General features: G+C 39.1%; 2 protein-coding genes across 2 annotated transcripts; both read right to left on the reverse strand.

The window, feature by feature from the left end:
• Positions 1 to 4,316: 4,316 nt before the first annotated feature.
• On the reverse strand, positions 4,317 to 6,185 carry LOC144644854 (uncharacterized). The gene is made up of 2 exons (XM_078504402.1): positions 6,032 to 6,185; positions 4,317 to 5,149 (listed from the first exon to the last, which is right to left on the reverse strand). The coding sequence occupies exons 1-2, from the start codon at positions 6,093 to 6,095 to the stop codon at positions 4,752 to 4,754; spliced, it is 462 nt and encodes a 153-aa protein (XP_078360528.1). The 5' UTR covers positions 6,096 to 6,185; the 3' UTR covers positions 4,317 to 4,751.
• A 1,875-nt stretch (positions 6,186 to 8,060) lies between these two features.
• Positions 8,061 to 12,035, reverse strand: LOC144644855 (small ribosomal subunit protein eS27). Its single transcript, XM_078504403.1, has 4 exons — positions 11,936 to 12,035; positions 10,808 to 10,916; positions 9,050 to 9,160; positions 8,061 to 8,390 (listed from the first exon to the last, which is right to left on the reverse strand). The coding sequence occupies exons 1-4, from the start codon at positions 11,939 to 11,941 to the stop codon at positions 8,362 to 8,364; spliced, it is 255 nt and encodes an 84-aa protein (XP_078360529.1). The 5' UTR covers positions 11,942 to 12,035; the 3' UTR covers positions 8,061 to 8,361.
• Positions 12,036 to 12,704: the final 669 nt, after the last annotated feature.

Genomic DNA, 12,704 nt, shown 5'->3' on the forward strand with positions numbered 1-12,704 from the left:
TCGACGAGTTGACATTTCCAGTACAAAAAACAAGAAAGCTTCTTTGTTAAAGAAAATTGCAATTACAGTTCTAATTTGACGAAAAAAGGAATACAATTTTAAGATAAATAAACAAATAATCTGTATTCACCTGCAAAGGGAAGTTTTGATTGATCAGCTTGGAAATCCTTTATCATTGATCTTCATGATTAATCGATGAAGCTCGATTGAACGAGGAAAATTATTTGACTCGTTTCTCTGTCTCACTGTTAAAATAAATTAAACTGACCGTCCCGCCGATCAATCATGATATATGGTAAATTTTCTAAGCTTTTCAGTCAAGAATTAATTCACCTGCGATCGATGGAAGCGATCGTTTGTTGAACGTCTGAAAATAGATGATGAACAAAGTCAATGGCTTGCCTTGCTTTCACTTGATTCCACACAAATTTTTAGTCATATCCTAGACTCGTCCTTTCAAGTAATCTGTTTCCAGCGCGCGATTTTTTGAAGCTGTGATTTTAGGCTAAAATTATTTACGAAGAGAAGTTGTCGGCCGCGATGAATGAAATTCTACCAAGTCAACTCCGCCACACAACGTACATATTAAATTTACTTGAACACGAACAATATTTGTCAGTCAATTTTCATTCCAAAGCTATTATCCTGTTTTCTATATTTTTGACAGGTAACTGAAATATGAATGTATATATAAGCAAATTTCGAAACGACAAGAGCGTATAAAACTTTAGCCGCTCGACTAGCCGCTCGGCTTCAAATAAATGTCATAGATGTCCACCTTCCCGCTTAGCTGCCCTTAGCCAATCACAAGCCAGAAATGTTTTTTTTCCCGCGAACCTAACTACAACTACCAGAAGTCTTTGCGCTTTTACGTCATAATGCAAATGGTCTATTAGCCGCAAATAACCTGTTTTCTTATTATTTTGGTCATGTAATATCCGAAATTACAAAAAGTTAAATTGAAGCTTACTAATGCTAGTTAGAAACTCTAATGAAAGGCGACGGCCTAGTCAGGAGGCCCTTGCAATAAGAACTAAACTAACCAATGAATACAAGGCAAAAACGATGCTGACAACAAAGGTAGCAATGGTGACTTCTTTTCGAAAAATCACTGTGACGAAAGCATGCAATTAATTTACAAAGCAAAATAAAACGAGAATCTAAAACTTCTGCACTTAATCGAAAACTAAAGGTAGAAAATTCCTAACTTACATAACAGTCCTGCGCTTGCCTCTTGTGACTTGCTTCTTGTCTTAATTTTTGTTTCTCTTAAGGCGTGGAAACAACTGAGCAAAACTACATGAATACGTGCGGAAAATCAAACAAACGACTTCATTGTTCTTTATTATTATCATCAATAAATGGAAACATAAGTGGTTACGTAACCCTAGACTACAATAGACCGTACAGCGGTAGTTACACAATGCATTTCGAGGCCCATTGTTGCTGTGCACGCAAACTCTTGTAACTATAGTCACTTTACTTTCGAGAAACGGCCGATCTAAACCTTGAAGTCACCTCCCGCACAAAGTCGCCTGAGGCCGATTTAAATCGCGCCTAAAAACGCGTGTAGTCGCTATGTTTTCCCGCAAATTTTGCATAAGTCGCATACCGGTTGCCTTAAATTGCCAAAGTAGGCCTGACGCATCAGGATAGATATCAAAACACTACCTCCTTGTGCTCTTAAAGTTAGTAAAATGCTTTGTTTTATTTTAAAGAAATACATACAAAAAAACTTCATTTGTGTTTTACGTTAACTCAGTTAACTGACGTGAATAATATTAAAAAAACATATTTCCAATTTTTTCCACACGTATTTTGTATTTATGTATAAAATAAAGTCAGCTGTTTGTTCACTTGTCCTTTAATTTATATTTAACAAATAAAGAAGCCTAAGCCATGTTTTATACTGTCATAAAACACTCCGGGCATTTGAGAACACTCGAGAAATGTAGAAAACATGAGCTGCAGAAAAGCTATTGCCTCGGATCTTCCCGTATCGGTAAACCTTAATTGTTGTCACAATTTTCCAGCACGAATAGACGATTAAAGAGAAGATTCTCGAAGAAAATCTGCGAAAGAAAACTCTCTCGCTCGCTTTCCTTGCGAGTTTCATTCAACTCAAGAAGTGAACACCGCGCCACATTTTTCCCGCGTCCTCATATTTTCACTTCGTTTACATCAAAATGAAATATCCAGTGGATTTATACTCAAAAAGGAATGAATAAATAACAATTATTCCACGAGCTCGCGTTGGATATGAGATGGTAGATACAGTCAACTCTCGCCTTGCGGACACCCCGCTATTGCGGACACTCGCTATTACGGACAAAATCCAGCTCCCCGGCGAATAAGGTTTGACTGGAAATGACTCCCGCTATTACGGACTCTCGCTATTACGGACACTAAACGACGCCCCGAGCGTGTCCGCTTTAACGAGAGTTGACTGTAGTCAGCGAGGCGCGTAGCGCCGAATTGGTTATAACGATCTCATATCCAACAAGCGCGAGTTGAATAATTGTTTTATCAGCCCAAAGAATTGCAATATTTTTGTTCCCCAGCTGTTTTCGTTTACGCGTATTGACAACCATATTTGTGGCGAATGGTATATGAGCTCATATACTATTGCCTGTTAACTAATCAAAACGCAGGAATTGCAATATGCCATTGCTAGTTAGCCAGCTGGTTAGCTCTTTGTTCACTTGTGTCCTCAATATGACGACACAAGTTAACTTCCACCTGACTAGATACAAAAAATACTTCGTGAAAAGTACGCGCGTACGGTATTTACGCACGAGTTGGTGAAGTATCAGAAATCAAACGAGTGAGCGGAGCGAACGAGTTGAGATTTCTGATACAAACCAACCACAGGCTCCGCGTAAAGTCACTGATCGTAAAAAAAATGTATCAATAACTATCTAATTGAAATAAAGTTTTTTCTAGATTGTAATTTACACATTTTTACGATAAGTGACTTCCCCATGCAGTTTTCTATATACACAAGCTGTCCCATTGAACCAACGAGTGCGTAAATACCGTACAAAGCACTTTCCATGTATGTGGTGTTGTGTTTGTAATATACGTACTGGAGTGTTTGGCACCTCCCTGGGCACATCAGTCGAAGAAGCAGTGGAAATGGTTTCTAAGTGGGCAGCAGCATACTACACATCCGAATTCAAATTTAAAAATGCCAACATCACATGCTGTTTTCTTACCTTGCATCAAAATTCCGATGGCAAAATGCATGGTAAATCCATCAGACAACGAAATGTAAGACAAGATAACACAATGCACAGAGCAGGCACTTTGCCTCTGAACTTATATGAACTTAAACTGAAACGGTCTTGTAACCAGTAAATCATTGAATTCACCAATAGGCATGGAAAGTGTTCGAAGTAAAAGTGATGTGCCGCCTAGTTCAAATGAGGATGTCAGTTTGCCACCAAACTCTCGTATTAAAAACAACGAACAGGTAGACAGCTTTAGCGGCAGTGACAGTGACTCTGAAGAAAGAGGCACACGGCGCTCTTAAACAACACTGAGCACTATCCGTCCAACCAGGCTTGGGAGATTAAAATCACTTATAAGTCAGATGACAGACTGCTTGCTAGCAGGAATGACAGCAACCAGAATGGTAGGAGCTTGTAACCTAAATAATCGCTACAGCTTTCCTTCTTTCACGGAGTACAGTCTAAAAGGATCATATCGCCTTCAGAGCATCTTCACAAATCATCGTGAAATTTTTGGCCTTTGTTGGTTCGTATTTAGAAGCCGTAATTTTGCGGATGCGAGGAGAAAATTGCTGTATTAAACTGGGATTTTTTTGAATTATGCTAATGGGAAATAGATTTTAACACTGGGAAGTGGGATTTTGAAAAAAATGGGCTGGGAAATGGGATTGGTCCCCCCCCCCCCCCCCAAACCAAGCAATCAAGTCGCTTCACGAACGAAAGTATACATGTAGCAGAAACCGAAAGAGATGTCTTTGATCACTGTTTATACTTTCGATTCGTTATCGAGAGTGTTATTTAAATCGCAAAGGAGTATGAGTGCGTGTGTGCCGTGTTGGGGAAGGAAGGGGGCTATCTGAACATAGCCAAATAACATTATTCTAAACACTATAAATTTGATGTCAAGTTTATATGCGTCTGCGAGGCCGTTTGTATTTTATCTACGGAATGAAACATCCTTTTTTGTCTCTATACTTTGAGACATCATAACCACGTCATTTCACTCCCAAGATGGCATGCATAAATAGATATCAGTATCAGCCATTCGAGTTTGCCTACTGTGTGCCACAGAGAAAATGGTATCAGTTTTTATGACATAGCAAATACTTTATTGAACATCTTTTGAAGACTTGGATCAGTAACATCTTGAGATAATAAGTGAAAAACGGTAAACTGATAAACAAACAAACAAGCAATTGAGTATATTTGCCCGATATTTCAATTTTCAAAACAAATCATTGTCCTTTTAGTGCTATTTCTCTGAAGAGCGCGATCGCCTCTCCGTGCTCCTGTGGTCAATAATACAAAATACACAAAAGAAAGTACGAGCTTATTATAAGACTTTTTACAGTTCATAGCGCGCAGTAACTGACACAATATCGTTTTTTTTTTCGACTACAGCAACAACAATACAAAAGTATTACAGACTGCAGTTCAGTCGGTTTCTTCTCATAAAAAGCGTCTGACAAAAACATGAAAAAACATGGAGATTTTAGGTGCCGCTTGCGCGAGAAAAATAAACTAAAATAGCTTAAAATAACTTGTTAGAGTGAAAATCACGGCAGGAACAACCAGCAAGAGGCTTGGCATCAGCGCAACACTGAAAGATTTAGAGACATCTGGAACATGCACAAGTGGACTACAGAGATCGCCTTTACAGCATGCGATGTCACACTTGGCTTGGTAGCCTCCCTGGTTGAACTTCGCGCAGGCTTTAAGCTGTTCTTCGGCATCATGGCACATGGTTTTGGTTGCGCAGCCATAGGAGTAGCTTTTAAAGGCGAAATGGTCTGACATCACTTCAGTGGAGATTTTGGCGCAGCAATCTGCTACTTCAGGACATGTTAACTTCTTGGTGTTCTTGCTGCAATCCTCCAGTGATGTGGAGCTCAGACAGTGGTAACATTCCAAACTGCTGACTGTTATAAAAGAAAAGAAAATCAAATAAAAAAGCCGAGATTGACTACATAGGCTTTAAAGGGAAAATGGTCCCTTTGCAGCTGGTACAAATAACACCTTGTTGGAGGGCATGTACGCTTTGGGACATCCAAAACAAAAGTCAACCACGACTGGTTGAAGTCGCTTTAGTCGCTTTGTTTTGGATGTCCCAGCACGTAGCTTGCCTCCAGCAAGGTGTTATTTTGTATTTGTACCATGTGATCGTTAGCTGTAAATCGCTCACGGTTTGTTCAGGATTTTATTTTCAGAAATTTTCAGCTACATGAATCTAAATGGATCGAACATATTATCAGCAACTTGGTCCAGTTGACTCAAAAAGTATTCTTCTGTCCCTACGTCCACAGTCCATTCCATTCCTGTTTGTTATAACTGTTAGTTTTGTTCGACCTTCAGAAAAAGCTTCCAGCATCTAACAATGCACAGAAACTTCAAGTTGACGAATCAAACTGTCAGGAAAATTACCTCCCAGCTCGATCAGTAAATCCTGTAATGTGCGTCTGAGCCTTAACTGAGAGAGCTTTGGGAAGTGAACATTCCTGCGCTAATTATTAGCCTCCATTATGACATTGCCTCCATTATGACACTGCAAAAAATATGACCGATCGGCAATCGACGTTGCAGCACTGTTGCCTTCTGTGGGACACAAAACTAGCTACATTCAACGAATGTCGCTCCAGGCATCGGAGAATTGTGTTTTGAGGCCTTGTCTATTTTCATTTGCCGCATTGCGGACGCATTTTTGGGTTGATAACAAGCTAGAAGTTCTTAACACTGGGTTAAGCAGGAATGTTAATTGAACTGAACCATATTCATGTTGAATTCGAAATAAGAAAGTAGCTTACCTGTCAGTGGAAGAAATAAAGCCACATACAGGAATACGAACCGATTAGTGACCTCAACCACCATCTTGAACGATCAGCAAACTAAAGATTTGCCTGCAAGCTTATTTGCAAAGTTGATCCAAATGTTCTCAAAACTGTCACGCAAGATCGGACACACAGCCAACATTTTAATGAGGAATGCTGACTGGCTTAGTCACTGAACCATAAATATATTCTGTCCACTCCGCTTCTTCTATATATTAGGAGCTCTTTATGAAGCTCCAGGGGGCATGTTTCTTTTCGAGACCTCCGACGGGGCCCCCGGGACAGACTAAACCGGCAGAAAGCACGGGCTTACTGTAATTCGTAAGGCAGCAGAAATCGAATGTAAAAAAAGTAAAATAAGAAATTTAAAGGTGGAGGACAACTCAAAAAAGTAAAGCTATTATTTTTCTATTCATAAACTTTCTTTTAGAAAAAGAGTGTGTGAGGGTGTGTGGCGCGCTAATATTGATGGGGGCCACTGGTAGCTCTGTAGGGGAGCCTTCCTTAGCGAGATGGGTTTATATACTGTTTGAATCTGGTGCAAAGCGAGTGAGAGAGGATGGCGCGCAATACACCCGAATCTTTGTCATCAACGTCCGAGGGAAAATACATAATTCCAGAGTGCCCAAATTACCCCCTGAATTGAACTCCACTTGGTACAATCACTATTCCCAATGAGACAGAGTGAAGTCATATACGAGAGATGCGGAGAGGGATGCGAGATGCGAGAGAAGCGGAAGTCCGATTTGTTTGACCAAACTGGATGGTACGAAATCCTGTTGCCAATTAATCATAACTATTTAAAAAGAATCTAGAAGAATAGTAACAAGGAAAAAACATTGATGTATTGTGTTTTAGTACTGCTTAGGTCAAGGTATTATACAATGTCAAAGTGATGTTGATAGCGGCGTCTTAATAATGACGCTCATATGTAAAACCGTCAAATTACGAAAATATCCCACCCCCAACCTGCCCGACAAAGAAAAAATTAGCGCTCAAATCAGACGAAAAAAATCCTTCCTAAAATAAGCCCTCCTGAATACAGTCAACTGTCGCAGAGATGATGCTATCGACAGAGCTGTCTTGAATTGTAAATCTTATTTATTCTTTTGGTAATAAAGCGTGTGTTGTTGCGCTTATATTTGGTTGTGGCTCAGAAAGAAACAACTTTTCCGATTTTAAGCCTCAATATCGCAAGGGAGGAGGCATCCTCTCTTGCAATATAGTTACGGTTAGAGTTTTACTATGGTATTCTTGTTTGCCTCCCGTTTTTCCTCGGGGATGGGTGCGGCTACACGTTAGCTACATACATAACCTTTTTTCAGTCCAAACAGAAACCCAAAGATTATTTGTTAAACACAAATTTCACGAAAGTGAGACTATTTTCTACAGCAAGGGGAAAACACTAGTCCCTCATACCCTGGATGTTTGAAAGCAAGACTCGGAATAAATATCTGGCATAACCTTTCACTGCATCTAATGGTAACTAAGCCAATGAGTATTGGTGAAAATATGGAAATAATTTTTTCATTTGTTTGTCAAGTCTTAATTTCAACCAAAATGTTTATTACATTCATCACCATTTGATCAACCAATCAATCCATTCTTGTTCCCAAAGCCGCCTGTCCCTCAGCCAGTGGGGCCTCCATACAAGCTCTGGGGACATGCAATTTGATTGGCCAGATTTTGGGAATTTAAAATCTAGCCAATCAAATCAACCATCGCTTTCTTGAAAGATATTTTAAAAGGGTTGATTTGATTGGCTAAATTTAAATTCCCTTTATTTATATTTGGCCAATCAAATCACGTGTCCCCAGCACCACCTTTTTTTCATGTAAAAGCCCTTCCAACTAAGAGGGGCAGGTGGATCTGGGGATGACAATGCCAATCGATCAATATACATGATTTTTGCACTTTTTAAAACTTCCCTAGCTTTTTCAGGTCTGGAATGTCAATTTTACAACTTGTGGATCGAGCAAAGAAACAGATAAGACAGACAGCAAAATAAATCAACACTGACTTTATTATTTACAGAGGCAATGTCAGCGGCAAGATCATACTTGTATGTCTGAGCAACGATACCACTGTTATTACCAGTAAATAGTAACCCTTCTATGCTCTGCTCTCTGCTTAAAAGTCTACCAACAAACAGTTCCTTTGGCCTTAACACCTACATTACTTCTGAAAATAGGAAGCTCCAACAAGAGAATTTCCATTTGCTTTAACAAATAAAAAAAATAACACAATAATCAGTGTTGATTTAAATCATTTTGCTTTTAATTGTGCGTCATTCTTTGATGAGGTATTTAATTCTGTTTCCTCCTGAAGGAGCAACCTAGCAAGAAAAAAAGTGCATTAACAATAGTTAGAATGACACTAGTCCAAGGCAGGCTAAAGTGTTCCCTGAGCTCCTCTCAAGGGTTTCAAGAAACAAGAGAACATTGCCATAAAATAATTGGAAACAAGGGAACAAAAGGAAAATAAAGCTGGGAATACAGGAACAGAAGCTGTGTTTCTGATATTTTTAGAAACAGGGATCACAAGGGAACAGAAGGGAAAATTTTTGGGAAAGGGAACATGGACCCCCCCTCCCCCCCTGTACATGCCAGTCATGGCTGCGAATAGTGCCTGCCATTATAATGCTATTGGCAGAGCTTTGTCACAGACACATCTGGGATGTAACTTGGATAGATCACCAATGCTATTCAAGGCTATATTACAGGCATGGCTGTCAAAGAACACAACACCAGAACAACAGAGTGGTTTCATTGCAAGAAAAGCATCACACAAGAGAGTTCCTGGATCTTAATACCAATACAGTCAGAGCCAATAAATTAACACAGAGACCGTGTCAACTGATGTCCATAACAAGCATTCAGGGGCCAAAATGGCGTTCCTTGGGGTTTCTTGGACTTCACTGTACAGCTGATTTACAGGGTACCATTTTGTTTCACCAAATAAATTTTATGCCAGAACCTGGCATTCCATACATACCTTCTGTTAGTCTGGCCCGCCCTCCTGTGGGTTGACACAGCACCATGGAACATGATACACACAGGACAACTGTCTGGGCATGGCTGAACACAGTTGTGATCTTGTAGCAACCTGCAAAGACAATCCACATTAATTTTCATAATACACATCATTTCATCGATAGCTAGCACACATTTTAATTTTTTCATGTAACCTAATTACATGTGTTTAGATCACAAAATTTATTAGTTCACATTTTTGCAATTTTCATGTAACCTTATTATATATGTTTAGAGATAATCTCTTCATAGAAAGAGAAATAGAGAATGCACAGCCTTATCCACTGTTTGTACTTCAATATTACCACCAAAGGATTTTTGAATACAGCTTCATGTATTTCAAGAAATGTCAGAACCAAATATCGACTTGACACAAGGATACTGAATGATAGTCTGCGTATTCATTAGAACCAGATTGTATTTGATATGTGAAGCATTTGTTTCAGTCCTCAAGAGATCTTTTGTTTTTTAGTTTTCTTTTCCACCTTTGTGAGGCTTTGGGTTTTGATAAATTCTGCTCATTCGAAGATTGTGAAAAAAGGTAAAACTCTAATTCAACATGATAATCTTATCAGTATTCTGCATGTTCTTATCATCAACCACGTTCACAGCAGGCTAAAACTATAGTTTTTTTCAACAGGGCTGCAATCACCATTCCTACTAAGAAGTGAAATTATAGTTACCCAAATCTATCATTTTGCGACATCAGTGCATTATTTAAGTTTGTGTTATAATGCAATTCTGGTGAGTTTTACGTGTGATAAATTATTGGTTTTTCCAGAAAATATTTATACCTATACCACAGGCGAAAAGCGTGGGGGAGTTCCAGATCTTGGATTTTCATAGGGGGCTGACAAAAGTGCGTTCCTTGAAAATGCTAATTTTGTGGGCTACTAATTAGTAAATAAGGCATGAAATGGTGACCGCGTCGCCCAAGCAGGATACAAGGTAAGACTTGTTAGTATCAATCGATCAGGCATGAGATTGTGTTCATTTACAGAAAAAAAGCCTCAACATTGATGAATTTCTTCATTCACTCTTTTTTTCTTGTCAAAGCCGACCCACAAAATATTTATAATATTTAGATGGTGGTTACATCAATGCACTTGATCCTCGTCGATTGTAATATCTTCCAAGTGTACACACATACATCACATCATATTCTTATTTTTATGTTCTGTACCAGTTTGGGGCAGTGTCAAGTTAATGTAGGTTGTATCTGTTGAACAAGGGTAAGGAGAAAACTCTTTTTTTTTTACGTTTTCATCCCAGAATTTCCTGAGTCATAATGACTCCCTCTGTTACAGAAATTGAGCAATTTGAAATAATTTGATGTCAAATATGCCAAATTGGGCATATTTGCGAACCCTGCCGGGAATTCAAAAGGGCTTGACAAAAAAATGGCAAAAATCTAAACGGGACAGGGGTTAAGAATTATGGAATTCTGAGGGCATAATGTGATAACACATTTTGCAATTTCAGAAGGCAAGGCGAGGGGGGGGGGGGGGGGGAAGGGGAGGAGGTTAAAATGTTGATGCTACCAGGTAGGGTTTGGATATTTTCTGGAATCACCCAATAGCTGTTAATACAATTGAGATGTTGTTACAGTTTTGCAGTCCTGTAACACAAGTGCTGGATTTCACCTTGAGACAATCGGAATTAAGTACCACATATTGACCACTCAATCATTCTACCTCGCTTAATCAGGAAAAGACTTTACCTGGACATTTGACGTCCATGAAGTAGCTGTTTGGGCTTTGTACAAGCCGCTTGAGTTTGTGCTTTCGTTTTTCTTCCTCCACAGAGGGATGCAAAAGATCTTTAAACAACTAGAAAAAATTGACAAGTTAAGACCAGAACAGAATGATTACTTTTACAATACCCGATTCCCTCTATAGCGCGCGCCTGCAGGGAATCACGGTAGTTGTATTCATCAAACCACGCGCGAGACTTAGCAAAGTGCTTTGCTGAGTCTCGCGCGTGGTTTGATGAATACAACTACCGTGATTCCCTGCAGTCGCGCGCTATAGAGGGAATCTGGTATTGGGCCCCCTTTTCTTTTTAACTTCCTGAGTGACATTGATCCTGCAGAATTAACATGTTACCCTGTTCCCCTCCATACATAAGTAGCTTTAAAGTAACAACACTTGTTTGCATTTGACAGTTGTTATAAGTTGACTTTGCTCTAACAACGCAAATCAATATTTTGCAACTACCATTAGTACTATGAAACACGTAGCTTTTATAGAATACACCAATCCATCGTGCATAAACTCCCACCTCAAGCTAAAATAACCACATAATTTTCACGATCAATGGCTACAGTTAGCTTTGCGGATACTTTTGCTGATTTCAGCTGTTTTTTTTTTTTTTTTGAGCCATTGTAGCCATCTACGCTTTAAACGTAGGAGTTGAGCCATTAGAAAAATATTCAATGCCTTGCACACAAAGCAGTTCATTCCACGAGGGAATTAAGTTCTGCACACAGCTACCAAGTTCTGTTTAGCAATCTTGATTATGACAAAACGATCTATCCCAATCCAATTTTGGTGAATTAATTCATTAAAATGTTCACTACAGAGGACGGCTTTGAATCAAATAGGAACGTTTCTTAAGAAGATCAAGGTTTTAAGGTTAGCACTTGGCTTCAGATGAAAGCGAAATCAGTAGCTTAATGTTTTCTCAATGTTAGAACTTTTACAGGAAACATTCCAGTTCTTACAGTGAGAATACGCTTTTTTTAACTGGGGAATCTCAAGATAACCCAATAAGCTAGATTTTGATGCATTTTGGACCTTTGAAGTCCCTCAGGAAAGGTACAATAAAGCGAAAAGTATTCACTACTAACCGGCATGGTTTTGCCTTCGAATCGAAAGACCAAAAGAGAGAGAAACGTGCGCAGCGCGAAAAGATATGCGGGGCGGCCGCTGAGAACCTGCAGGGTGTCAGTTGCATAACGTGGTGCAATAAGGGACTGGGGACCATAACAGTCGCTTGTATGAGCCCGCAGTTTTAACCGAAGAAATTGGTAAGCAACACAAAAGTTTTTCAGTGTCCAGACATTCCAAATTTTGCAGGAAAACTCTATGAAGCAAGCAAACAAGACTCCAGGAAGAACTGAAAACAATAACATATATTTTATTTTTTTTTTAAAGTGTTATTTCAGTTCACTCCTGACCTGCTGGATTAAGTAATAAAAAATTAAGTTAAAAATAAAGAGAAGTGCAGTAAATGAACTGTTTGGATATAGAGAAATTAACATTTTTCTTTGATACACTTCCTATCCAAGTTGCTTTTACTGTCGACTTTTGTCCTAAACACCGAGAAGACCCTGGGAACGAGATTTGCGCACCGGAAGTGAAGAAATGACATTGACAAATCTTTGGTAACGCAATCATCGAGTCAAACATCTTATATTATCTACCTTACTTGCTGTTAATATTTTTCATAAATACGTCTTTTCCCTCTGGGGTTTTCTATAAGACATGGTAACATTTGCTATTCACTGCAATTTATTGGTGCGAATAAAACTCAAATAACAAACTTTACGTGTTGCTATTTTTGGCTGTTTTTCAAACACCACTTCCGGCACGTGAACTGGCTATTGTGATGACAGA

This window comes from Oculina patagonica, chromosome 2 (assembly GCF_052425735.1).
Source record: "Oculina patagonica isolate OP01 chromosome 2, crgOcupat, whole genome shotgun sequence".
In the NCBI taxonomy this organism is placed as follows: Eukaryota; Metazoa; Cnidaria; class Anthozoa; order Scleractinia; family Oculinidae; genus Oculina; species Oculina patagonica.

Excerpts from the sequence above, each read along its gene's own strand:
- LOC144644854 (XM_078504402.1), bottom strand. The coding sequence starts at position 6,095 with ATGGTGGTTGAGGTCACTAATCGGTTCGTATTCCTGTATGTGGCTTTA. Across the intron at positions 5,150-6,031 it reads TTTATTTCTTCCACTGACAG|TCAGCAGTTTGGAATGTTAC; the intron begins GTAAGCTACTTT and ends CTTTTATAACAG.
- LOC144644855 (XM_078504403.1), bottom strand. Across the intron at positions 9,161-10,807 it reads CATGGACGTCAAATGTCCAG|GTTGCTACAAGATCACAACT; the intron begins GTAAAGTCTTTT and ends TTGTCTTTGCAG. Across the intron at positions 8,391-9,049 it reads GCGGGCCAGACTAACAGAAG|GTTGCTCCTTCAGGAGGAAA; the intron begins GTATGTATGGAA and ends TTTTCTTGCTAG.